The sequence below is a fragment of the Cataglyphis hispanica genome, chromosome 2 (assembly GCF_021464435.1).
Source record: "Cataglyphis hispanica isolate Lineage 1 chromosome 2, ULB_Chis1_1.0, whole genome shotgun sequence".
In the NCBI taxonomy this organism is placed as follows: Eukaryota; Metazoa; Arthropoda; class Insecta; order Hymenoptera; family Formicidae; genus Cataglyphis; species Cataglyphis hispanica.
This window is the reverse complement of record NC_065955.1, coordinates 88161-115201: the sequence shown is the minus strand read 5'-3', so window position 1 is coordinate 115201 and position 27041 is coordinate 88161. Positions and strand designations below refer to the sequence as shown.

The window sequence follows — 27041 nt, the reverse complement described above, 5'->3', positions numbered from 1 at the left end:
AGATTATAAACAACATTCGCGTTTGTCATCTTTGCACGTATGCCACATTTGAAGATATGTAGATATAAGAAAACTGGAAACTAAAATATTTTGATAAATATTTAAAAAGAGCGTGTATGGTTTACTGAAAAAAATCTTTATTCTTACGATACATGTTTGCGCTGACACACGTAGAGACTGGGCTACATTGTACATAGTACGATGGCAGTACTACGAGTTACAAGTGCAAGCCCGTGCACGTATCCGTTCATCATTCACTCTCTCACGCATACTCGCGAACAAATCTTTAACGCGCTTTGCTCCGCGATTAATCGATTATCATTATTACACATAATGAGACATATAAAACAATCATCGAAATAAATTAATAACGCAGTGGAGTCAATGTATATGTGTATGTGTGTGTGTGTGTGTGTATGTGTGTGTGTTTGTTGCGGGGGAGAAATGAATAGAGCGTCGGAAAGATGCCTCCCCCGGCCCCTCCGTGCTAGATTGTTTTCTCTCTTCATCAAGAGGCTCATATCCCTCTTTAGCAAACACGATACAGAGATTGGCTGACAATGATTTCCACATGACAATACCTTCGTTCCTATATTAGCATCATTCAAAATCGAACGTATTAAGCGCAATCGAATGAAGCACAATAGAACGAAATCTTCAAACAATGTGCAATATTTTGCACACATCACGTTAAATTTTCGTTTTATTGTAATTCGATCGAGCACGGAGTTCTCTCGTCGCATTTTGTATGTACATAATCGAGCGATCAATTTACAATAGAATTGAAATTCATTCAAAGAAAGTGCGAAACAATGTTAGAATCAATATAAACTGTTAAAATTTTATATGTATTAATAAATATTTGACGTATTTATAACGTATATTTATCCAAGTGCTCTTACTTACGTAGAGTGTACGAAAAATCCGACGAGACATTCCGGCATCCTCAGGCATTTTCTCGCACTTTTCTTAAATGTACATTGACGATTTACAACAAAGACTCGTATACTTCCCACTGCACATTTAGCTTCAAATGCCTTCCTAACCTAAGAGTCTTAAATTTTAGATATGCTATTTATTATCTAGGGGAAACTTAGAACCAGACACACCTTTAAAGCTAAATGTACGGTGAAAACTGTATCCCTTTCCCAACTTTTCGTAATTATTGTGTAATAACGACACTTCTGTAAAGTATTTGCTCGTGGAGCCGAGTAATCAGTCCAAACCGCGAATCGAAGGGAGCGGCTTGCAGTTAAAGCTCGTCCTTGAGATCTTCATCGTCTCCACCACTGGTAGGTGGGACACCGCCTGCACCCTGATACAATTTGGCGATGATTGGCTGAACGATATCGCTAAGCTCCTTCTTTTGTTTTTTGTATTCCTCTGGATCAGTGTCCTGATTCTCCTCCAACCACTTAATCTTCTCCTCGATCGCTTCCTCCATTGTAGTTTTATCCGCATCGCTCACCTTCGAACCAAGCTTTTCCTTGTCAGCCAATTGATTTTTGAGCGAATAAGCGTACGACTCGAGTTCGTTGCGCGCTTCCACTCGCTCTTTAAGTTTCTTGTCATCGTCAGCGAATTTCTCTGCATCCTTGATCATCCGTTCGATGTCGTCGGGTGTCAGGCGGTTCTGGTCATTCGTGATGACGATCTTTTCGCGATTGCCCGTGCCCTTGTCTTCGGCGGACACTTGCAGAATACCGTTGGCATCGATCTCGAAAGTTACTTCAATCTGCGGTATACCGCGCGGCGCCGGTGGAATGCCGGTCAGATCAAACTTGCCGAGCAAATGATTGTCCTTGGTCATGGGACGCTCGCCCTCGTACACCTGAATCGTGACGGTGTGCTGGCTATCGGACGCCGTGGAGAAAATCTGAGATTTCTTTGTGGGAATGACCGTGTTTCTGTGCAAATAAACGAAAAATGTCACGTTTCATCTCATCTTTTTATTTACTTCGCGTGTAAATATAATTTGACGAGCTAATCAATTGATAATCCAAATATTGAAGAATTTAATGACGATCCGATAAAAACTGAGTAAAGCTAGGGATAAAAGTTTGCCAATTTATGTAGAAATATATTGTATTTAAAAAATAATACACTGCTGTATGTACGTGTATGAAAAAGCAATCCCTGAATAAAACTTTAACTATAACTAAGCATCACGCATATAAAACCGATTAGAATCGTTTCGATCAATATATAATCAAAGATATTTACCTTGGAATGAGCTTAGTCATTACACCTCCGACAGTTTCGATACCCATGGTGAGAGGATTAACATCGAGAAGTACGATAGCATCGGTGTCTTGTTCTCCGGAGAGCACACCGGCTTGTACAGCAGCACCATAAGCGACGGCTTCGTCGGGGTTAATGCCTCGCGATGGTTCCTTGCCGCCAAAGAATTCCTTAACCAACTGCTGAACTTTCGGAATCCTGGTCGAACCGCCGACCAAAACAATCTCGTCTACATCTTTCTTGCTCATGTCGGAATCCTCCAGAACTTTCTGCACGGGTTTCAAGGTACTACGGAAGAGGTCCATGTTCAGTTCCTCGAATTTGGCACGGGTCAATGTCTCGGAGAAGTCTTCGCCCTCGAAGAACGATTCAATTTCGATCCTAACCTGCAACAATTATGAATAATGTATGATAATAATCGCGCTCGATAAATGAGATAGAAGAAAGGAGAAAAAGCAAGAAAATAGAAATATAGAAGAATCATATGTACCTAAAACATGTAAATAAACATAGAAAAAAAAGAGACCTATACGACGTACCTGATGACTTGCACTGAGCGCTCGCTTAGCCTTTTCGACTTCGCGACGCAGTTTTTGCACAGCTCGGTTGTCCTTGCGGATATCCTTGCCCTTCTTCTTCTTATATAGTTTGATGAAATGATCCATTACGCGCTGATCGAAATCTTCACCGCCCAAGTGAGTGTCGCCATTAGTAGCGACGACCTCAAATACGCCATTGTCGATGGTAAGCAGACTCACATCGAAAGTACCACCGCCCAAATCGAATACCAGCACGTTTTTCTCGCCATCTTTCTTATCCAGACCGTACGCAATCGCGGCAGCAGTCGGCTCATTGATAATCCTCATTACGACCAGACCAGAGATCGTTCCAGCATCCTTAGTCGCCTGTTTTGTTTCGAAAATCGAATCGTTACAAATACATTAAACAGAACATAAACTTGAAGATTCGGTACTCATGATATGTTTGCGCTTAAGAGATTTCGCTCTGTCTCTCTCACATTTCAGACAAAACAGATTATCAATACTACACCTGTCTTTGTGCATCATTGAAGTAAGCCGGCACAGTGACTACAGCGTGAGTGACTTTCTTGCCGAGATATGCTTCGGCGGTCTCCTTCATTTTGCCCAGCACCATAGCTGAAATCTCCTCGGGTGCGAAAACCTTCTCACCCTGGTTAGTATCAACCTTGATATGCGGTTTATTGTTCTTCTCGATGACGGAGAACGGGAAGAATTTCACATCGTGCTGCACAGTCGGGTCCGACCATTCGCGGCCGATCAATCGTTTAGCGTCGAACACAGTGTTTTCCGGATTCGTCGTTAGTTGGTTCTTGGCGGCGTCGCCGATCAAACGTTCACCGTCATTAGTAAACGCCACGTAAGACGGTGTGATACGGTTACCCTGATCGTTGGCTATTATCTCCACGCGACCATTCTTGTAAACCCCAACGCTAAAAGGAGCGCATAATGTTTGATCAATTTGCTTGAAAGGAGAAAAAAAAATTACGAGTCATCGTTTTCGATGATGCGATAATATCATCGCGTACTCACCAGGAATAGGTCGTACCCAGATCAATTCCTATCACCGTACCGATATCTTCCTTCTCCTTATCCTCCTTTGCGATTGTGGCGACTGAGAGCAGTCCCACCATCAGCAGTAAAGCTTTGCCTTCCTTCATGGTTTAGTGTGTAAACTTTACCTAATTTAACAAATTACCAATAATAATAATCATACGATTAATGCACGGGCGAAAGTGCAATTTTTTTCTTTAATCTAAATGAATTACACACCCTACACAAACACGTCATTTCTTCAGTATTAATAATTATATAACAATTAGATCTTGACATAGAGATCTTGATAGTTTTTTTTTTTTTTGTCATATATACAATACAATTAGATTTTATCATGTAATTCAATTATTATATATCTTTAATTTAAAGTATTAATTATTAATTATTAATAAAATATAATATATAAAATTAATACTTATCAAAATAATTTTAACAATAAATTAAAATGATATAAATTTTATAGGAATAAACTTTGCTTTGTAAGACGCTCCGATATTTTTTTTTTTCCCCCTACGCGTTACAATCATACAATAGGAAGATGGGTCTTTAAGCTTTATACACCTGGTACCATATCGATACATCTGTATTGTACATCTGATGCATAAATGACCTTTAAATTTTCGCAAAATTGTTTCGAAACATTTTCTATAGAAATCTATATACTTCAATTTGCTCGATATTAACAAGAGATTATTAGTCTTTACACGGCGCTGTACGAGCTATCAGATTTGACAGAGGAGGATTTCGGCTCGATAAGCGTGTCACGCGTCATCTCTTCAGAAATTCGACATATCCCAATACATTGTGATCATGGATCTAACTAAGATTGTTCGCGAACGTCTTTATATGGTAGAAAGAATTTCCACGGAAATTTCCACAAACTTTGACCAAAGAGCGGGATGTTATCAAGCGACTCGTGATCAAACGTGGCAAAAGGCTCGCGCGTCACGATTCCCAAATATGAAGAAAAAAGTTTAAATTAACAAAAAACACAGAAATAACACGCAATCAAGAAAGATCATCGTTTTGAAATCTGCGTCAGCTGCGAGTGACAATTACAATTTACGGTCGAAGACGTCCAAGATGCAAGATTCTCATGCAGAATGTTCTCGTAGCAACGAGATCCGCTTCGAATCCCGGTTGACGTCGATACGTCAATTTAAGCGAAGCCTCTCTACCCGAGACGAGCTTTTGAAATGATATCCCAAAGTGATTATTAATTCGCTTACCAGTAGAATATATATCGTTGGTTTGCTTCGAAAATCGTCGAAAGTTCTTCGATGTGCGTTATGAAGGGAGATCCTCGATACTTGCAGCGAACGGCAAAACGATGACTGATGTGACGATGTCGGACTCGCGACCGGGGATATTAATGGGAATGTTTCGTCGTGGCCGGCGCCGATTGGCCGGCGTCGACGGAAGGCAGCGGCGTCGATTGGTCTTACACGCGTACAGTTGGCCGCGCCTCATTGGCCCACGTCACGACCGCATACTTTTTAGAATCCTCAGCAGACGTCGCGATTCGCCCGTGTTTGATTAGATATGGCGAACGGAACACGTGGACACCATTCCGTTGGAGAGTTCGCGCTCTCGAGTCTCGCTCTGTCTTGCTCTCTCGACGTCTCGCGGTTCACTCATCCACGAGCATCGATAGTTTGCATCAGCTAGAATATCGCAAGGCAGTTATCCAGCATGGATATCTATCGATATCCTTAAATAATGCTTTCACTGCAAATTTGCAAATTCATGCGTTTAGGATTTTTTTTTAGTCTAAACCTAAACTACAGTTGTGGAATTAAAGATATGCCAAGAGAATAACTTCTTGGAAAAAATATTAAACACATTTTGCTACTTGTACATTATTAATAGATATTTTTTTAATATAGAGATCTTTATATTAATAGATATTTTCAGACTTTCAATAATTAGCATTATTGTGTATGATAATCTTGCTTTAAGAATATGAAAAGACATCATTTTTACGTAAAATATAATATACATAGGGTCCCGTTCCACTTAACGACCGCAACGCTCATCATGAGCATCGTGGGCGTTAAGGAACGCGCCCATATAGAAAAAAAAATCTTGTTTAAATATTTTCACGATAAAAAATAATCAATACTGCTGAAAGAATTATGTATATTTTCTAATGTATATTTTAATTAAGTATGATTTTATTATAATGTATGCTTTGAACAAAGTTTGTATGAAGCAAATAAAAATAGATCTAAAATAGTTTCCCCTTTTTAGTCATGAAAAGAAAAACTTCTGAATCCAACTTGTTCGAAAGAAAGCAGTCATGATATATTTGATGTAATTGTTCCTTTTTCTCCTAATTTTTTGTTTATATTGTTTGTTTTGTTCATTTTTACAAAGTCGTAAAAAAAAATTATGTTTGAACACTATTGTTTTGATACAAATGAGGACGTCTGGAGGAGGTAAATTTGCAGAAAGTACACTTACTTCCACTATACTTTCGGGGAAGCATAGAATCATGAAAAAAAAACAAAAACGCTGGGATATGTTGTTATGCCCACGTCCAAGGGGATTTTGAAAGAGACGGTGGAAACTAAGAGTTAGAGTAAACAATTCTTTTTTTTTTTTTTTTTGTTGACGAATTTCCGAATTTTTGAAAAGCGCTTCGTATGTGTGTGTGTGTATTTATTTATTTGATTTATACAATCATGTATACGTAAATATTGTTATGGAATAAAATAAAAAAGCAAAAAAAAATAAAAAGGTTTCTGTCATATTTTTTCTTTTCTTCGATAATTTAAAAAGATAAATTTATTCGAAATTTATTTTATTAAAATATCATATATAATAAAGTTTCCATTTATTAGTATGTATCCTATTAATGTTTTATATCACATATCTGTGTACGATACATTTTTTATGTCTTGAAATAACAAGAATATTTCTTATTCTTTGTTGTAAAAATCATACAGGATTAGCATTATACAAGATCATATGTGAATTAAATAGCCGCGGATGAACGTGTTATTCCGGTTGTGCTTCACGCGCACCGCGACACCATTCAATGTAACGTAGTATAACGGTATCGTCCGTTACCTCAGGTAGTAGGTGATGAGTTAAGTAAAATGTCTATTCGCAATGACGCACCATCTTACATCATTATTTCACTAGCATTATAACATAAAGGCATTATTTAACGAACATGAATGATGAAATAAAATGATATCGTCGCCAATAAATTCTGTGATATAGAATTTACAAAATTTGTTATCATGTTAAAATTTATTTCTTTGCCCATTAAAATTTATCTCTCTGCATAAAAATTAATTTTTCCTATAATTATAACTATATTATTCATAATATTAAATAATATTATTCATCATATGCTAAATTTAATTAAAATCTGAAAATGATATTAAATAATTTATTTAATATCATATTATTTATAATAATTAATATATGAATAATTTTATATATATATATATATATATATATATATATATATATATATATTTGCGCTACTGAAAAAAATAGGAAACATTTTTCACTAAAAATTGATCTATTTTCAAATCATTGAAACTAGACGGAAAAGAATCATAGATAAAGAGTTAAAAAAGCATTTTGAAGCTTAAAGCATCAATCTTAACGTGTCTACTATCGACAATTTTCACAAATTCTTTTATTCTTTCAATTCTATATTCTAAAAAAGAATTTCTAAAGAATACTGATTTAGTTTCAAAATTGTGTAACTCGAACAAAAAAAATCGTAGGAAAATTTAAAAAGAAATGTTTCTTAGACAAAATGTTATAATTTATAGAATTTGACTTAAATTTTTTGAGAAACTTTTTTATCAAATTGTAGAATGTCAAAAATAATTTCAAGAAATAAAACAATGTGTGTTTTTTTTAAATCTCAAAATAAAGAAGATGAAAAATTTTTTAAACTACCGATAGCGAGTCAGAGTTCAAAATGCTTTTTCAAGTTCCAAGTTAAAACTTCAAAATGCTTTTTCAATTTTTTATCTATGATATTTTTCGCTAATAATTTTTCAATAGTATGTAAATAAAGTTCAATTTTGGCGTATAAGTATAAAGTGTCCCCTTTTTTTTTCTTTTTTAGTGTATTTATAAATTTTTAATAATTATACATAATTATAACTTGCTTTTCGGTTGCAGCATATCCAAGATCAATGGCGTAAAATATGTTATGATACAGTCAGCACCCGCTCTTCTCATGGAGAGTAATATTTCGTTCAGCACGTTCTCCAAATTGATCGCGCCGTTTTGTGCACCATGATATAACATGGCGTATTCTCCCGACACTTGATACACAAATATAGGATATTGCGGATGTGCATCCTTTGTGTGCCGTACCACGTCCAAATAAGGCAGTCCTGGCTTTACCATCAACATATCTGCTCCTTCATCTACATCTCTTGCCTTTCAAAAAAATAAAACAGATTGCATATGCTATGTATAAAAATATCAATTTCTTTTGGGAATCTAATGCCAAGCATAAAAAAAGAATTACGAATATAATTTTGAATATTTAACCATTACATACTTGATATATTTTAATATAATTTAAAAGAATGAGATATTATACATTTATATAAATTTTATTTATATTCTTTATAAATATTTCAGAAATATTATGTGAATAATGAGTAAAAAATTAATATAATAATCAGCAAAAACTTACAGCAGCTCTAGCTGCCAAACCGTTACTCCCAGGAGGCAGTTGATAACACTTGCGATCACCAAACTTGGGAGCAGACTGCGATGCATCCCGGAAAGGCCCATAAAGCCCTGACGCGAACTTTACAGCATAGGATAAAACTGCTACTTTATTTGAATATCCAGCAGCAGCTAGACCATGTTTTATTGCACTTATCCTTCCATCCATCATGTCAGATGGTGCAACAATTTGTGCGCCTATAATAGATTACAAATATTTTTTAAGTAATTATTACATAATACGTAATCATTATATAAGATAATTATATCTTAAAAATAATTCTTAGAATGTATGAACTTTATTTTACCAGCTTTTGCATACGACACAGCGACTTCAGCAATTCTTCGAATACTGTCCGCGTTATTTATGCTACCATCATTTTTCAGAATACCACAGTGCCCATGAATTGTATATGGGCATAAACAAACATCACATGCTATCAATAAATTGGGAAACTTTCTTCGCAATAATGGTACAGCTTGAATAATAGGATTTCTTGCACTGTCGGCGTTACTTCCGATCTCATCCTTAAAAAAAATGGATAGAATTAAAAGAAAAATAAAATTCTCATTAGATACTCATTAATCGCAGTTAGAAATACATAGTTAGAAATTTAAAGACAATGCTTTCTCTGTGAGAAAGCAATTATTACAAAAAATTAAATTAAAGATAGTTAGTGTATTCCAATATATTTTTATGTTATATCAGAGAAACTTTTTTTTTTCTCTTTCCATATTATTGCAATTCATTAATATTACTTTATCAAGATGTTGCGATACACCAAATAATAAGACAGACTGCAGTCCTTTGGCAACTAAAGGTTGTAACATGTTTTCCAATTGATTAATGCCATAACGGTAGATGCCAGGCATACTATTAATAGCGTCTTTAGAATTTTTCTCATCCCTAGAAATATGAAAGTCAAGTTCTACAATACTACAAATAGCAGAAATATATATATATATATATATAGACAAATAAATTTTTAGATTACATATATCTGATAGAAAGATACGTAGATAAATGTTTGCATAAATTATATTATTTAAATAGCAATTAGATATCATACTTACGATATGAATATGGGATACATAAGATTATTGACAGTAATCTCTATATTTGGAGACTGCCACTGTCGTAAGACAGGATGAAAAATTCCACTGTGAAGAGTATGCTTAGCTGGAACCGTAGTCATTTTCATCGCTTTCCAATCTCTCCTTTGTGCTCACAGTACATATACTCACAATGACTCTTACAACTACCTGTAATGACCACTTGATTTTATCAGTCCGATACTTGGACAATTCAATGTGTAAGCATGTTGTCTCAGGTAAAACTGTAATATGTTATCACGACTGATTATAAAGTCAATAAATATATAAATAACAACCGATATTAATTACATAAGTTTAATATGTTAGACGAGTAAAAGATTTCTCCTTCCTTTCTAATAATGAAGAACTAGTCAATTAAACGTAAGACTGGCTAAATTGAGAGCTTTATGAACAACGTGCCGTATGGAATTGGCACGAAATAACATTAAGAGATTCTTAAGTGGAACCGAGAAAAATGCATAATAAATGTGAAGAGCGTGACACGCAGAAAATCTCTCTCCGTGCTCCGATTTTCGCAAGTGATGTAATGTAACGCGTAACGTGTAAAAATTGCAAAATATTTTAAACCAACAAACATGATTAGAATAAATATTTTCTTTGTTCTCGCGTATCATGATGCTCAATAATAATTCTTATCTCGCGAAATATATTATTATTTGTAATCGCTAATCGCGAGAAACCGGCGAGTTTAGGGTTGCGTTCCGTTTCACGCATAGAGCGCATAGATCGCTTGGAAATCTATAATATATGTTACGTGAACTATAGATTTTCAGGCGAGCGCATAGCTCAATGCGTGAAACGGAACGCATCCCAGATATTTCGCCGCGATTGCAAAGATCGAAATTCGACCAATAGAGGCAAAGGGGAAAGAAAGCTTTCCATGTTTCGATTGGGTGCGTCATCTCAATTTTACGCTGATAGTCCAATCATAGGCGTAACATTCTAAAAGTAAGAGCCAATCACGTTCTATTGCTACTGAACAGCAGGCAAATTTATAGCGTGGGTCTGTTCGTTTTGCTGAACTGGCTGCACTAATTCAAAGTTTATCTTTTTCTTTCCAATATGGAGAGAAAAAGATAAACTCTGAACTAGTGCAGCCAGTTCAGCAAAACGAACAGACCTCGTGTCCTAACTTAACACAACCCAACTCTAATCCTAACCTGATCTAACCCAATATACCTAGACCGAGACAGGAGTTGGCTGTCTTCGACTACCCTCCAGCCTCTAGCCTACAGTCACCTATAGTCTACAGTCTACTATTATCCGTGTACCTGCTGCTCGCTGTCATTAATATAGTCTCTCGCGAAATCTCACGAGAGTAGCATAGCGGCTTAGCGATGACCGACGCGTCGGGCTTACCGGGCGCTACTACGGGTCAGAGGGCAATGTCGAGACTGCTGCGGCAACGGGCCCAGGAGTTTCTCGCTTCGCGGAAACACGCCAACAACCTAGTAGACATAATCGGTCATTGGGAGGTAAGTGCTAAATCGCTACATAACATAAGTCAGACTTGCGTTTTCAGTGTTGTCTGATAGATATTTAGAAGATGTTGAAGAATTCTAATCTTTCTTCATTCGTAGGAGTCCACCTGCTTATGCCTGCTCACGATAGAAACGATATTCGTCGAAGTACTGAAACGCGGCGACATGTATCTCGAACGTTCAATAACTCTCACCACTTCGGGTAAGATTGAAGAAAAAATTTAATTATTGGTAATCCGAGAAGTTCTTTTATATTAGTCGTAAAATAAAGATCATACGAATATCCTATTTATTATATATTTATAATATCTAAAAAATATTTTTCTATATCTGAGATTTATATTCTAACATACTGTATGCGAAATAGAACTTAGTCCCGAATCGCGCTATGTAACTTGGCTCAGAAATTGCTACGAGGAAGTTTGGAAGAAGATACTAGCATCGATGGAGAAGTGTCGATCAAATATTCAATTGCAAGCCCTTACAACTGCGATAAAATTGTTGGCGGAAGAGGGTAAAGCGTCATTGGAGCCACGTGACCAAGCAGGTTATCACTTTCCTCTGCATCGTCTAAAGCCTATCCTCATGACGTTGCTTTCACCTCAAAAGGATAATACAAATTTAATATCGAGATTCCAAGAGATCACTGAATACCCTGATGCCTTGTACTATACATGGAAATGTCTACCCTCTCTCACCCCAAAGAGACAACCACAAGAAATTTATTTTAAGAATCTGTTGGAACTTATAGATAAAATACCACTACCAAAAGAAGAAGAAGAAGAAGGTATGCTTCCTCTTTTAAGATTTATGCATTGTTACTCTTTGAGAGCTACGAAAATCTATTTATCTATATAATTTTATAGAATTTCTTAGCTCTCTCTATATTTTTAAGTTCCTAATCTATTTATCTACTTGATATCTGTATATTTTTATAAAAACAAATTGGACAAAATTTAAATATTTTAGAATCTAAAGTATCGGACAATAAGGAGCTTCTATGCGGATCACAAGGTAATGAAATATTCTACATTATCGCAATTTATAATATTTTTCATCTTATTAATATTTACGTAGCGTTGCTTTACTTTTTTTTTTTATATATATATACAGATATTACATTCACATGGAATCAGTCGGCCGTTAAGCGTGCGTTAAACAAAGTCTGGGGCTGTGTTATGCATTGGGAACTGACGCCGCAGTTACACAAGCGATTGTTACTGGTCTTGCTGGAACGAGTCATGCCGCATTTAGAGAAACCGATATTATTGACAGACTTCTTAATGGACTCCCTAAATTTTGATGGTCCTATCGGCGTGCTAGCCTTGCAAGGTGTATTTATACTGGTCACCAAGCATAATATAGATTACTCAATTATCTTCACCAAGCTGTATTCGATGTTTGAACCAGAAATTTTTCATACAAAGTATAAAGCTCGTCTGTTTTACTTATCTGATCTGTTTCTTAGCTCGACGTAAGTACCTTACCTTACTCTTTACAATCTCGATAAAATTTAAGTAAATTGCAATTTATTTTTTAGAACTAAATAATAAAAAGATTTGTAAAACAAAGAATCCTTTTCAAATATTATGGAAAATGATTTACAAACTTGAGGTATTTCTATTCTTTCAGACATTTACCAGAAGCATTGGTAGCGGCATTTGCGAAGCGACTGGCACGTTTAACATTAGTCGCGCCGCCGGAAGATATCCTAATAATTCTCCTCTTCGTGGGTAACCTGTTGCTCCGACATCCAGGACTAAAGAGACTGATTGATCATCCGCAGGGCGGCGAAGTTGCTTCTGGTGCAGGTGATCCGTTCCTCATGGAGGAACGCGACCCGTTACTGAGTAACGCGCTGCTCAGTAGTCTGTGGGAAATTCGAGCGTTGCAATGGCATATTCTTCCCAGCATCGCCAGTGCAGCGCGTTTCATTCGCGAGCCTCTGCCCTCAGTTGAGTATGATATGGCGTCTGCGTTGGAGCGTACTGGTGGCCATCTTTTCGATCGTGAGTTGAAAAACAAGGTCAGGGAAATCATGTTGACATTCGAGAGACCAAACTCCATGGCACTGTCGAGAGGAGAGAAGCTGCTGCAATATTGGCAACTCACGAGCACGCATTGATCCCTTCCTTCTATACGCAGCGGGATCGAGTGCAATATACGTGAGTGACAAGGCGTCATTGTCAAGCCACGCGATTCAGGTGAAAAATAGACATTTTGCATTTTATACAAGGTATCTATGACGAGCGAAAGACGCGGCAGTGTATTTTTCCGCAGCGTTGAACATCTGTGCTTAGAATAATAAGTTTGTGCGTAATTTATTTAATTCGCAAATGAAAAAAAGCTGCTTTTCGTTGTTTATTCATCTGAATTGTACGTAATACGATAATTTATATATTTTATGCGTAAACTATTTTGTGAGATTTTCTTATATCATTCAACTCTTTCATTGTGTTCCTTGTACAACCTTAATAAAAATCGCTGCTGCCTTGTTACAGCAAACTTTTTGTCAAACTTGCCTAGATAAAATAAAAAAAGTCAACATATCGTAAGAATGTTGACATATCATTAGTTTTTATATATGTCGTAGGCAAATAGTTATTTTAGAAAAATAACTTTTGACTAGACAAATGCTATCTGTCTGGTCAAATGGTTTTCGTCCGTTTATTTTTGTGTTGAGATGCCATTTTCTTAGGCAAATGCTATTTTCCTAGGCAAATGTTATTTGACTGAACCATTGGTCTTCACGCATACACTTTTTTATCGATATTTGAGGTGAAAGCGTTAAATTAAATAATTACCTTATTAATAATTATAACGAATACCATTTGCCTAACAGCGGTTCAGTCAAATAACATTTGCCTAGGAAAACAGCATTCGAACACAAATAAATGAGATGAAAGCCATTTCAGTCAGCCAAATCAGGCAGATAGCATTTGTCTAGTCAAAAATTATTTTCCTAAAATAACTAAGTGCCTACGACATATATAATAACGCAAGAAAAATAGAAATATCAACTTAGGTAGCACCAACGATCGCGATAAATTAATTTTTCTATCTCAATGCAACTGATACATTTAATTTCATTACACAACGGTAAAATGATTTACAAAAAAGGACTATATAGTTATGCGTTATTCTATATTTTTATAATTTAAACATTAAAACGTAACGCGATACAATAGAGTCTGCATATAGGGTATCTGATAATCGTCCTATTCGTAATGTGAAGAGCGGACGGGTTAAGCCGAGTAAGAAAATCCTTTACCGTTTTACGATCTTTGCAATAAATAATAAGAAATTAATTAAAAAATATCGACCAATTCGCGCAAGTATTAGCACGTGGCGAAAAAGGCCTTAGGCCCCATTGATATGTGATTGCAAGGACACGAAAATCCAGCGGATTAACTTTTGGGTTGTCTCTTCTCGCTGCGCGTTTATACTCGCGCAAATCAGTCGATTTTTTTCATTAATTTCTCAATAATAAATAATTATTACGAAAATCGCAAAATAGTAAAGGATTTTTGTTTCATCTGTTCTACCGTACATGGGTGGGGCGATTATTATCAGATACCCTGTACAAACGCAAAACTTAATGTATGTTGCATATGATTTGGTTTATTTATTCAAACATTTTATTAATAAATAAAGAAAACACTATATAATTTATTTTTTGACAATTATTTATCGATAACGAAAAAAAACAAAATACATTTTTGTATTGAAATATTTTTTTAATAGAAATCGGAGAGAGGGGTGAGGAGGGAGAAAGGGAAAGAGAGAGAGAGAGAGATAGAGAAAGTAGAATTGAAGTAAACTAATCCGTTGCGTATTTGCCATATTTCAAAACAGAATTTGTGAGATACTCGTTATAATTTTAATGCTTTGAAGAGATAATCAAAACTTTTAAGCGGCGTAGTAAGAATTGAATTTATCGTTCCTTCAATTTTGCGAAGGCAATAAAATAACAAAATAAAACCGCGCATGATTCAATCTGATATTCTAAATAATTTACATAATTTGCAAAATTCAAATATAAAACACTATATCGATTATCTAGGCTTTGCGAATAGCGAATATGATATTTGTATGTGAAATGAAACACAAGATAATTAACTGAGAATATTTTAATTCGACTAAAAATAATTGTATAAACTTACTTTCTCATAAAGTGAGAACATTCTTGATATTGTATACAAAAATTCATATTCATGTGACACATAAGCAAACAATATTAGGATTCACTTTTATTTATAATCTATTCTCTCGAATCTTTTACATTTCTCTCTCTCTCTCTCTCTCTCTCTCTCTCTCTATATATATATATATATATATATATATATATATATATATATATATATACATACATATACTATATATATATATATATATATATATATATATATATATATATATATATGCATATGTGTGTGTGTACGTGTGTGTGTTATTTTCGTCATTAGCCTTGTTCTTGATACACATGTCCAACCAATTGTTTCTATACATTTGTATCTCGCTGAAAATTGTCTCTTGTATGTATTTACAAATACTTTTATGTACATCAGTAAATCTATAAGTTATTACTTTGATATTATGTATAATGTCGCTTTGTGTCCAATACCTAGAAAAAAATGCAAGATATTAATTTTTGCTCGGTTCTATTCAATTGCGGGTCAAGTAATAAAATTGTATTCATCCATACTAATGTATAATTATTCAAATATTATAAAAGTTTAAACAAAACTGAAAGCAAACTGTTATAATTCTGTTATTTTATATCGAATTGATAATGAAGTAATGATGTACATTGCTCCTAACATTGGAAAGACTTTTTACATGTATCTTTTTTACATTACTTATTATATCTATTTTTTATCTCTCTTACTTTGTATACACACTCTCGTGCTTATAAAAAATATTAATATCTCGGGATAAAGATGCTCTCACCTGAACCAACTGTCGCCACTCTTCCTCATTCAAAGCTTGCTTTATTTTCACGAGAATGTTCGCCGGAATGTTGGCGGATGTCGTGATTGACGTGACATTTTGCGTGGTGGGTACATACTGCACCTGCAACAATTGCGAGACCGTGGGTCTCGCTTTCGGATCATGCTGAAGGCACTTCCGCATCACATCGATCAAAATGGGCGGCGTGCGCTCGCGATCCTGAAGATCCTTGCCGCTCGCCAGAAAAGATGCCGTGGCCGGGAACAAAATGTTCAGTTTCGGATTAGTTATGGCATTCACCTTTGCCCATTGAGAACGTATATGTTGGAACGGTGTGTGGCCATACACTAGGCTGTACAGGATGCATCCCAATGACCATACATCCGACTTGAAACTTATCTGTCGAGAAATCACTTTTTAGCAACTTATGAATTTTATCATTTATGAACTTAAATCGAACTACGAATATCGCGAGCTATCAATATTTTTATTCAATTATCAAGCTAATTTGATTTTAATTAATAAGTGATTATAATGTTTTTCCAGATATTACTTTAAATATAATTAAATAAAGGTATCTTTATCTCGAATTATTTATTTGTTACTCTTATCTCACTTTGTATTTAACATTGTGCGTAGGCGAATCCGTGTTGCTACCGATGTCCATTAGGGCTTCTGGACTGATATAATTCAATGTTCCAATTGTATTACTTTTCAGAACAGATGTCATGTCAGAATTTACACTGGAAGCGATGCCAAAATCTATCAATTTGAGCCGGCCGCGTACCAATAAAAAGTTTCCCGGTTTTAAATCCGAGTGTATGACTCCTGAAATGTAGAAATCACATATTTATTTACAGGGCGAAACATGATCGCTTGCGTTTTAATTAATTAAATGAATTATATTTATTCACACCATTATCGTGTATGTGTCTTACAGCGGTGAGCATCTCTGTCCAGTAATACAGAATCATTGTGAGAGAAATTTGCTTCTCCTGGGACATGGACTTAAGAAGTCTGCTGAGATCGGTGTCACCCATTTCCATCACTACAAAAACCATAGATCCTCTGATTTCACTGAAACAATCGAATTAAATTAACGAACATTGTTAAATGCGTTAATATTTCGTTAATATTATCATCTGTCGAATTCCTCTGAGAAATGCGTTATCGCGCAATCGAGATAATTACTATCTTTGAATATATCTGATATTTTGTAGATCTGTAATGTAGTAATGTACACTCACTAGTCAAACATTTTGACGATACAGGGCGCCTGTAATTTACGCAACATGGAAATCTCATCCAAGCAGCCCTGGGCCGATTCTTTGTCCATCTTGCTTAAGTCGACGCATTTGATAGCGCGTAACTCGCCGAAAGATATATCCTGTACTCGTAGAACTTCGCCGCTCATTCCACGACCAAGAGAACCCAAGATCAAATACTCTCTGTCTTTCACATATAATGTTTTGCCTTGTCGTTGGGGAGGAATGCTCGATGGTATGGTAAACTGCATGTTCGTCATTCTATCTACGATCTGTTGAGCCTCTTCGCGTTTCTTCTCGCGAACTGAATAACGATTGCATTCCGATACAATCCCGTAATCTCCCTCGCTATACTTATTCAGGATTTGCAAGGAATCCAAGGAATGTTTTAGGCCCGTATCAGATCCGATTATCATATTTCGTTTAATTTCATTTTTACTCGGCACAATCTTTGTGCTACTTGCTAGCAATGTGTCAGGCATATTGGTGAACTGTTTGTTGTCCTTCGTTTCCTCAGTAGGTTTGACAAATTTGGGATCTGAATGCAATGACAACTTAACGTGACAACAAAATAAGATATTTAATAATTTAATTATTATATTTAATTTGAACGCGCTATTAATGCGCTTACCGTTATGATAATTCATTTCTGTCTGCATCAGCAATTTTGCATCCAATTTCTTGCTTCTGTCTTCTTGTTGTAATTCAGACGCGACGGTTTTTGTTTCAATACGTGCGTGTAATGTAACGGATGGCTTCGATTCCAAAGGATGAACTACCGAAGAATCGCTATATACTAACGTAGCATCAGCTAAAGGCCGTCTCACGTTCTTGGCATTCACTCTGAAAAAAAGAAAAATCAATTATCATCGGTGATTCTATAATCTGCATTCAGATCCATTCGAAAGAATCACTGAGTATCCTAGAGATGGGAAATGCAATAAAAATTGAATTTTTCAATCAAATTAACAAAAAGTTCATTTAATACAACAAAATTTATTTCAGTAATGTGTTTATAAATTAAATATATCTTTTATCAGAGATAGAATACAAATAATACTAATTAAATATATATATATATATATAATTTTTTTTTTTCAAGGCGCACAATTGTAAAATGGTTCTACAAACCTCGCGGAGTCCGGCTTCTCTACAATAGGCGTACAAACAGTATTTCTAGATATTTGTGTATGGTCCTTTGCAATGAGGTTTTTTCCTTCTAATAGTGTGTTATTGTAACACCAACTGGACAATATGGTAGAAGGAGTTTGAATGTGACTTTTGCTTAAATCATCAGACAATTTACTCTGCGGGGTCCGAAACAATTGTTTATGCGATGCGCATGGATTCGGATGCACCGAACCAACTGACAGATGTTTCAACGGAGTTTCCAAGACTAAACGATTAATTGGAGTAGGTAACGATGTTCGCTGAACTTCGTTTAATAAGGGTGTACTTAATTCCATGTGTGTGCACGGGTTTTTCGCTGGCGTACACTTTTCGTTCGCTTCATACTTGGAGGTGCTGTATTGCGAGTTGTATGTATGTACAGGATGTATTAAATTCCCGGATAAGTTTTGAGATATACAGCTAGCAGATTCCGATACGATGGTTGGCATCCTGCAAGGCTCCTCGTTAAAATCTTTATTCGCCTGGTCGTTAAAATCATATAGCATTCCTTTATATCGCTGATCCTCCTTGTTTAAATTCAACATAAGCTCACTCTTCCTGTGCAGTATTTTATTATCAGCCAATGTGTTATATGATTGTTTCTCCTTTTTCTTATTCAACAAATCGGATATGTAAATATTCTCGAGATTCGATCGTGTACTATTTAATGTCGGTTGCAGGTTCTTATTCATTTCAGGTTTTTCAATGTAATCCCCTTTACCTGGTATCAGCGATGACAAAGGAAAGGCCACTTCTGTCGAACAGTTATGAACAATATCAGCTTGGCTCTTTGAGGAGACAAAGCTATTATGATAGTTCTGTGAATTATTCTCCTGTTTGAAGTCACAAATTTTTAGTTTATTCGAATCGTCAGCTAACAGATTATCTTCAGATTTTACATCATCTTTGCATTTTTCCTCATTGCTCGCATAGTTTATCTTTTGCATGGAAAAAATATTAGTCGCATTTGGACAACCATCCCTTGGCAATATGCACGTAGTTCTCGAGAGTCCGTCTGTTGAAACAATCGAGGGATTAACGTCTGGTGCTTCATATGCACGCGATTCCCATGGTGCATCTTCAGCGAAATCGTTTGGCGCTCCATCCAAATCTGATTCGTCTTCCGATTCGCGGGGTTTCTCCTCGCTTTCGTCATCATCATCATCTTCGTCGCTCTCACATAAATATAAGAGGCGTACTGGTTGGGACTTTGGTAGCGTAACTGGCACTTTGCTAGCGTTTGTGATATTAGAACTGTGACTGTTGTTTCCCACAAGATCTGACATTATCGATAGTCTTCAGAGAACAAATATACCTATAAAAAAAGAAATATTATGTTTTAACAATATTCAAAATATGCATTATATTAGGTACAGCTATTTTATAAAAAGCAGAATTGGGTAATAGCTAGTTAAATAGGTAAAAGTTAAGAAGTAGTAACTTTTAACTTAACTTAGCTTTAGTAGTAACTTTAATTTAACTTAATTTCAAACATGTTAACTTTTAACTTAAACTAATTATTTTTAAATACATTAACTTATAATCTTTTTTTATACAAGTTAAAATAATTCATCAATATTGAAGTTGTATGAAAATGATTGATCGTAATGCAAATATTTAATTTATTGTACAACAAGTGTTGATTCATTGATGGATAAACAATTAACTTTCAACTTAAATGAGTTAATAATTTTTTAACTTAACTTTAACTGAGTTAATTTTTGTTTAAATAATTTTTAACCTCAGTTAATTTTTGCCATTAATTTTAAATTTAACTTAGTTATAAAAAAATAATAACTTACTAAAACCCTGGAAAAAATATAAATGTTTGAAGAAAATAAAGACAGTAAATGCTATAAGAATACCTTATCAATATATAATCAAATCAATATAATCTTTTGATTATTAATTTATCTTTATATTCTAAAGATACAATTATACCATTTACCAATTTATTATACCAATTATTATACCATTTAATACGTGCAGCATAGAAATTATATATATATATATATATATATATATATATATATATATATATATATATATATATATATATACACATACATACATACATACATACATACATACACATATATAAGATATAAATATTATAAATATAAATTTATATTAATCTAATTTTCAGTTGCATTATAATGCTATTAATGTTATATTCTTGTTTTGTAAATCTGTATAAAAATCTTTTATTAATGATTTGTACATTTTATTTCTTAGAGTATGTGTATTATAAATAAATAAATAAATAAAATAGTAAATAATATAAAGAGGGAAATACATTAATGTAAATGTTAAAAAATGTTCATTAGTACATAAATGACAAAGTTGCAATTGTTATCATTCTAAAAAAATAGATATATGTTAATGTAGAAAAGTTAATTTTTGGTTATTGTCTCTTTCTTTTGACAAATTTCCGATCAGAATAAACTTCCAAAGCAACTTACCTGAAGAAAAAGTATTTGAATTATTTCTTTGCTATCCTAAAAATCCATTGGTTAAATTGATACTAGATTTTCTATTTAGCTATGAAGTACGCGGAAAAGTGAAATCACCGAGATATTTTCATCGTGAGTGCTCGAAGCATTCTCGATTCAACATATGTATATCCATGTCACACACCTGTCACTATACAAGTATATAGTTTAGTTGCAGAACGGCCTAACAAAGAGAATCACCGACAAAATACGGTATGCATGTACGCGTTACAAGGCATTCACACGCGCATATGAAGATTTATATATAAATATATATATACATATATATATATATATATATATATACATACAATAGTGTTTTATTTATGTGTCCTGATATGATATATCAGTTTCTATATTTTATGTGTAAGTATCACTTCTAAACTTAAACATAATTTGAACGTTGAAAAAACTTGGCTCTACCGGTTTTTGCTCTTCATCATGGCATGGCATTTGAATTCACAAGGATCGCGTTTATTGGTTGGAGCGTCAGAGTTGGGTTGCGTTCGGAAACATCATCTGAACGTCGTTCTATCTTTGTTATTTACTAAAAGTTCGACAAAAATAGGGCGATACTCGTGTGCACACGGGTGATGTTTTTGAACGTACCTTGAGAGGATAATTTCATGGAAACCTAGGAGAAATAATATAAAGCCCGTATCACACTGATCTCTATACAAAATGGCATAATGGCTCATCTTGAACATAGGACGCGGCATGCGACTTTAGCTTGCTTTTTTAGCCCGGATCTACAATAGATGTAATAAGCCTTGAGACATAAGAAAATTAACACTAACAATTGATTATTCTCCTCATATTTGACTGTGATTGATCAATTTCTTAGGGCTTGAGGTTTACATCTATTGTAGATCCGGACTTAGGTTTACCGCGCGACAAATGATGATGCAATCGCCAATCAATCTTTCACTCTTATAAAAAATTGTAAGTTGATTGGCTACCGCGACGCTTTTTGCTGTGCGACAAGCGTTGCCGCTTCTTTAATATGTACAGTTGTCACAATATATTAATATTAAAATTTTCATTTCAAAATTTTATCATTAGCAGAGACTGCACTGATTCTAGAACATCCTGTATACAATATTTTTCTATAATTATATGATTATACGGAGGCATCAACTGTTATAAAGTATAATGCACATAATAAAAATGGAATTATTAAATGTATACAGCATTGCAAATTAAATTACACATTTATATGAATCTTTACATTCAAATTCACAAATGTATATGGATATTGAAAACACATGTAATGTAAATAAATCGTACTTTAATTTTAAGTGCAAATACGATATCGTAGTTTTCCCTATTAAAAATCAATTAATTTGGATACAAAATCTATTTGACTTAAAACTTTACTTCGCGAATAATTAAACGAAATGAAGAAAATACTACTAGTAGCTTTGTTGTTCTGCGTTAAAAATTGTACACAGAATTTTTTTTATTTTCTAAATTTTCGCGCGAAATCTTCCTTTCACCAATGCTAAATGTCAATAAAAACGTTTCGAAAACTGTGATAGAAACGAAGATAATCATCTATTTTAATCTTTTTCATGGAACATTGTGCACGATTTTTCGTTTCTTGAAATTACTTTGTCTCGAGTTCAATAATTTTTTTGGCATTAAAATAAATTATTTATATATATATATATATATATATATATATATATATATATATATATATATTATCTACACGATTTTACATATCAATAAATTGTTTCTGTCACAGTTCGCACACAAATTACTTCGATAATTAAATTAAATTACACTTAATAGCTATATTCTCCTTTATACATTATTTTTCGTCTTGAAAAGAACCAATGCGAAACTCAGAGTACTCTCTCTTTCTCTTTATCCACTTCTCGATTCTCTTTTTAGGAAGTCCGCTTCTGCACGTTTTTAGGAACTACTTGGCAGCAAATACAGTGATGCGAACGACTCTCGTACAAAACAGATGTGTATTCTATCCTATAATCATTCATGTCTTTCCTTATTTACGATCTAACGCAATTGTTCTATATATAGTGTTTTTTTTTTATTTTTTTTTTATCCTTTAATGATTGTGAATTATGTTCAAAGTTTCTATACAAAAACATATTGATTCTTTATGTAAACGATTATTGAAAACAATATTTTTGCTACAATTCAAATTATGACAATGATTTACACAAAATTAAATGCTTGCCCCCCTCCCCTCTCTCTCTTTCTTTCTTCCCTCTCCTCTTTTTCTTCTTGTGTCTTTAGGTAATATCGGATATTCCGAAAATGTAAAAGCAATGAGATAATGAGTGGATAGAGTTGCAAGGAGCGACTCTTTAGGAAATGTCCTATTTGCGCAGAAACATATTGCATAGGAGAAACAGAGATATAAAAAATATTTTATTTGAATCTTCAGAACGAAATTAGAAATTGCGAGTAATAAAAAGAAGTATTCTAGGCTATTCCGAAATGACCTTAACGTTTTCCATTATTGTAGTTAAGAGCCCGTAAAGGTGCTTTAAACGTGGACGCAGATTGTTGCTGAATCTGATATGCTAGAGGATGAATTTTAAAGCCGTATAATCTGAAAAAAATAAATAAATTTATATTAATATATCTTTTAACTTTCAAATTTCATACATCTCTACATACATATATACAGGAAATAGACTTTCACAAATAGTTTAAAATATATAGTAATACATATAATAAGATTTGATTTCGTTTCAATATTAAATATCATTTAATTTCCTTAGATGTTTATATTAATTAATCTCTGGTTAAAATACAATTTATAAAAGCACAGTGTGGCATGAAGATCATTGTTGCTCAATTTATCACCTTTTTTTTTTTTAACATAGGTGATAACAATGAATATTACGGATCATTAGGAAATAAATTGAGAAAATTATGATATGACTTTGATTATTGACAAACTAATAGAATCTATAAAAAAAAATTTTAATTTTCACAAAATTTATATATAATTATATACAGAAAATGTGTTTAATAAGGTTTTTTCGATTGAAGCAATATTTATTTATCTTAAAGTAACTTCTTATATATATGTTTTTCCATAATATTATTGTAAACAAAAATAATTAAATACGAATTATACTTTTAAAATTTTGACAGCCAAAGGTGACATTTTAAATTTTTATTGATGATTATTGTTCTATTACTAAAAATGCTTATTATTGATAGATTGATGTCTATTTACCTAGGTACAAATTGATTTGCCGCACGTTTCGGTCTGTATTCGGGATGAACCATGAACAGCATGTGTGGAAATCCTGTTCCAAAATAAGCTCCATCGGTATGATGATGTCTCGAACTCTTTGGCGTATAAACGTCCATGCACTTGGGACAGTAGCTCTTGACCATTGCCTCACCGGGAACATCGCTGAGGCCTAACGGTAACATCGGCTGGGATTCACAGTAAACTCGCGGACAATGGCCGAAATCGCCTGCTTGGTATTTTTCGATCATTTGAGCAATGCCACGATTGGTAAGTATATATCGTGCGTGAATAAGACCATAAAGCATCTCTGCTGCTTGTTCGACCAAATCTGATTGATTTGGGTTGTCGTCCAAATCATCATCTATCAAGTAAAAATCAAATAACAAGAGTATTAGAAACAATAGATATATGTATTTGACAAATTGTTTCTTGTTTCTTATTTCGATTTATATACTTAATAATTAGAGAAAGAGAATTTCATTTATTGTCTCGAGGTAACTTACCAGGTTCAAGATCGAGAATCATATCCAATGCTTGACGATAATGTGGTACTTGTTCATTCAGTCCCGTCAAATTAAATTTGTCTTGAATATAATCTTCATCCACCTTGATGCACGACAAACAAAATAAGTAACATCTATAATTGCAAACTTTTCTGTGAGAAATATTTGAATGTCTCTTGTATATAAATGAAAAAACTTATCAATAACAAAATAAATGTATATTTTAAGATATCAAATATAATTTTGTATAATTATCATGATCGTAATTTAAAGAAAGATAAGAATCAAATTGTACATTTTAAAGTATTTATTAAATGGCTAACAAAATATGTATATCCCATGTATATATACATTATGTATAGAGAAACAGGATTATACTTTTACGCATCATTTTAATTTCAATTTAAGATTTTGTCGCTTTATTATTCTTAGCTTAAGTCTAAACGAGTACTATATATAAGAAGAGCTTGTCACTTTTACATTTATACACACACATACAGACATACAGACACACACTGCAGATAAGAGAGAGACTGCAGGAATAAGTGGGCATTCTCTGAAGCTCTAATGTACTCCAATAAACATTTCTTATGGAGTTTAAAATACATTTGACAATGATGTAACGATATACAATAGGGACATTTTTTCCGAGTACTCACCTCGCAAAAGAACTCGTTCCCGCGCAAGCCGCAAAACCACGAAATCCAGGACACTTCCTCGGAGCTGCTCATTTTCCTGCGGCAGAAGAAATTGTGAGTCGAGTCCCGTTATTACGTGTTCGCGCGGGGCGGCCAGATATCGGCGAATATATATAAGCGATGAAGAGCCGCTGTTCTCGTTCTCGCCCGTCGACTCGATGCGTATCCGCGTCGTCGGCTATCGACGACTATCGACGTGCACGTTGGTTAGTTGGTTAGAATGGCGCGAACGCGAACGCAACTACGAACACGGACTCAACACTTTCGACTCTCGACAGGATCGACAAGGACGATAGGGACGATAGGGACGATAGGGCGAAAAAGGGAAGAGGGGATGGGAATGACAGACGGACGGATGAAGGAATGACGGATGGACGGACAAACGGAGACAACTGCGCGGGGTGTGCAATGGGGAATGGGGCTCGACTTTTACTAGGCAAAATGCCCGACAAGTTACGGACCCCCGTCCGGCGCGTTCACACCTACGTTTCCATGGCAATTGCTGCTATAGATCAATTGTTTTTCGAATACGTTGCACGGGACGAGGCACGACGAAGAAGCGCATTACTCTTGCAAATTGCCGACGTGGAGCTACAGCTATCTAACGAAAAATCAAAAATAAACAGACCTCGGCGCTTACCTCTTGGTGCTTTGATTAGCCACGCTTGCTCAACTGAATGGAGTATAGGTGGCGCTGCGCCAATCGCGCGCGCGTGCGCATCGCTTATTCTCGGTAATTCTCGCCCTCGTCACGTTACCTCCAACAATTTAAAGCGGGGAACACATATTTTTGCATAAGCGCATAATCATAAGCCTAAAGAATGATTGATTGGTCCACAAACATATGCCTAACAAAATGGACCAATCAATTTTCTTATACTTATGGCTTGTGTTCCCCGCTTTAAGCTTCATCCGCAAGTAGATTTATGTAGCTCTTAATTATACAGGGTGTTTCAAAGCTGTGTGTTTCAAAACGATCATGATTTAAAATATCCTGTGTGTATATGTAAGAGATCTAATCGTAAAACGTCATCATAAAACAGAGATTTCCATTATTTTTTATCGAATATTGCGAGAAAGAAAAAAATATATGCGATCTTGAAAATTGCGTTTGTTGCTATTTAAATAAGAATAAAAATTTCAATTTAATAAAAAATATGTGTTTAGAGATTATTGCTTAATAATTGACAATAAAATAATATAATAAAATAATAATAATAATGAGAGAAAAAAAATAGAGAAAAGAAAATTTCTCCCCGACGGGGAATCGAACCCCGGTCTCCCGCGTGACAGGCGGGGATACTAACCACTATACTATCGAGGATTTCTCGATTAGACATAAATTATGATATATACGAGTCGATTGCGATAGCGTAGAAAACTGTATGTTTACTTTTTATGCCAAAGGTCTCCAGTTCAAATAATCCAGTCAGAGACAAAAAATATCATAGAATTCGCGATCGCCACCTCTCGGCAGGCAATGCCAAACCACTGAGAGTATCTTGCCATGAGCACCCCTCTAATTAGGACGGAACCAGCGTTAAAGTCTGCGGGACGCACACCGTAGACATATGTTGGG

General features: G+C 34.6%; 4 protein-coding genes and 1 non-coding gene across 13 annotated transcripts; 1 reads left to right on the top strand and 4 right to left on the bottom strand.

The window, feature by feature from the left end:
- Window positions 1–115: 115 nt before the first annotated feature.
- Window positions 116–10436, bottom strand: LOC126858708 (endoplasmic reticulum chaperone BiP). Of its 8 annotated transcripts, XM_050609180.1 has the most exons (10): window positions 9624–10354; window positions 9309–9456; window positions 8858–9077; window positions 8515–8747; window positions 8036–8252; window positions 3813–3924; window positions 3292–3712; window positions 2781–3146; window positions 2224–2627; window positions 116–1907 (listed from the first exon to the last, which is right to left on the bottom strand). In XM_050609180.1, the coding sequence occupies exons 1-10, from the start codon at window positions 9749–9751 to the stop codon at window positions 1253–1255; spliced, it is 2904 nt and encodes a 967-aa protein (XP_050465137.1). In that variant the 5' UTR covers window positions 9752–10354; the 3' UTR covers window positions 116–1252. The 8 variants fall into 8 exon arrangements, with proteins under 8 accessions (XP_050465137.1, XP_050465130.1, XP_050465132.1 ...); XM_050609175.1 differs by lacking the exons at window positions 116–1907; window positions 2224–2627; window positions 2781–3146; window positions 3292–3712; window positions 3813–3924 and adding an exon at window positions 5008–5500 and having other exon boundaries at window positions 7976–8252; window positions 9624–9886; window positions 9954–10436; XM_050609177.1 differs by lacking the exons at window positions 116–1907; window positions 2224–2627; window positions 2781–3146; window positions 3292–3712; window positions 3813–3924 and adding an exon at window positions 5008–5500 and having other exon boundaries at window positions 7976–8252; window positions 9624–9812; window positions 9954–10436.
- A 356-nt stretch (window positions 10437–10792) lies between these two features.
- Window positions 10793–15473, top strand: LOC126859130 (nucleolar complex protein 4 homolog B). Its single transcript, XM_050610113.1, has 6 exons — window positions 10793–11140; window positions 11246–11348; window positions 11514–11933; window positions 12116–12160; window positions 12260–12620; window positions 12779–15473. Exons 1-6 carry the CDS (start codon window positions 11003–11005, stop codon window positions 13269–13271), a joined length of 1560 nt encoding a protein of 519 aa, XP_050466070.1. The 5' UTR covers window positions 10793–11002; the 3' UTR covers window positions 13272–15473.
- Window positions 15474–15544: 71 nt separating this feature from the next.
- Window positions 15545–21440, bottom strand: LOC126858706 (uncharacterized). Its single transcript, XM_050609171.1, has 8 exons — window positions 20994–21440; window positions 18493–19846; window positions 17993–18204; window positions 17344–17899; window positions 17013–17173; window positions 16713–16924; window positions 16097–16495; window positions 15545–15770 (listed from the first exon to the last, which is right to left on the bottom strand). The coding sequence occupies exons 2-8, from the start codon at window positions 19815–19817 to the stop codon at window positions 15741–15743; spliced, it is 2895 nt and encodes a 964-aa protein (XP_050465128.1). The 5' UTR covers window positions 19818–19846; window positions 20994–21440; the 3' UTR covers window positions 15545–15740.
- Window positions 21441–22294: 854 nt separating this feature from the next.
- Window positions 22295–26231, bottom strand: LOC126858667 (casein kinase II subunit beta). 2 transcript variants are annotated; one of them, XM_050609151.1, is made up of 5 exons: window positions 26103–26231; window positions 25424–25499; window positions 24765–24867; window positions 24241–24622; window positions 22295–23604 (listed from the first exon to the last, which is right to left on the bottom strand). In XM_050609151.1, the coding sequence occupies exons 2-5, from the start codon at window positions 25493–25495 to the stop codon at window positions 23496–23498; spliced, it is 666 nt and encodes a 221-aa protein (XP_050465108.1). In that variant the 5' UTR covers window positions 25496–25499; window positions 26103–26231; the 3' UTR covers window positions 22295–23495. The 2 variants fall into 2 exon arrangements, with proteins under 2 accessions (XP_050465108.1, XP_050465104.1); XM_050609147.1 differs by lacking the exon at window positions 26103–26231 and adding an exon at window positions 25949–26097.
- Window positions 26232–26714: 483 nt separating this feature from the next.
- On the bottom strand, window positions 26715–26786 carry Trnad-guc (transfer RNA aspartic acid (anticodon GUC)). Its single transcript has one exon. It is a non-coding gene; the product is annotated as a tRNA-Asp (tRNA).
- Between the last annotated feature and the right edge of the window lie 255 nt (window positions 26787–27041).

Excerpts from the sequence above, each read along its gene's own strand:
- LOC126858708 (XM_050609180.1), bottom strand. The coding sequence starts at position 9,751 with ATGAAAATGACTACGGTTCCAGCTAAGCATACTCTTCACAGTGGAATT. Across the intron at positions 9,078-9,308 it reads TATCGCAACATCTTGATAAA|GATGAGATCGGAAGTAACGC; the intron begins GTAATATTAATG and ends ATTTTTTTTAAG. Across the intron at positions 1,908-2,223 it reads ATGACTAAGCTCATTCCAAG|AAACACGGTCATTCCCACAA; the intron begins GTAAATATCTTT and ends TTATTTGCACAG.
- LOC126859130 (XM_050610113.1), top strand. The coding sequence starts at position 11,003 with ATGACCGACGCGTCGGGCTTACCGGGCGCTACTACGGGTCAGAGGGCA. Across the intron at positions 11,141-11,245 it reads ACATAATCGGTCATTGGGAG|GAGTCCACCTGCTTATGCCT; the intron begins GTAAGTGCTAAA and ends CTTCATTCGTAG. Across the intron at positions 12,161-12,259 it reads GCTTCTATGCGGATCACAAG|ATATTACATTCACATGGAAT; the intron begins GTAATGAAATAT and ends ATATATATACAG.
- LOC126858706 (XM_050609171.1), bottom strand. The coding sequence starts at position 19,817 with ATGTCAGATCTTGTGGGAAACAACAGTCACAGTTCTAATATCACAAAC. Across the intron at positions 17,900-17,992 it reads AGAAATGAATTATCATAACG|ATCCCAAATTTGTCAAACCT; the intron begins GTAAGCGCATTA and ends CATTGCATTCAG. Across the intron at positions 17,174-17,343 it reads ATCGTCAAAATGTTTGACTA|TGAAATCAGAGGATCTATGG; the intron begins GTGAGTGTACAT and ends CGATTGTTTCAG.
- LOC126858667 (XM_050609147.1), bottom strand. Across the intron at positions 24,868-25,423 it reads GGAACGAGTTCTTTTGCGAG|GTGGATGAAGATTATATTCA; the intron begins GTGAGTACTCGG and ends TCGTGCATCAAG. Across the intron at positions 23,605-24,240 it reads GCAAATCAATTTGTACCTAG|ATTATACGGCTTTAAAATTC; the intron begins GTAAATAGACAT and ends TATTTTTTTCAG.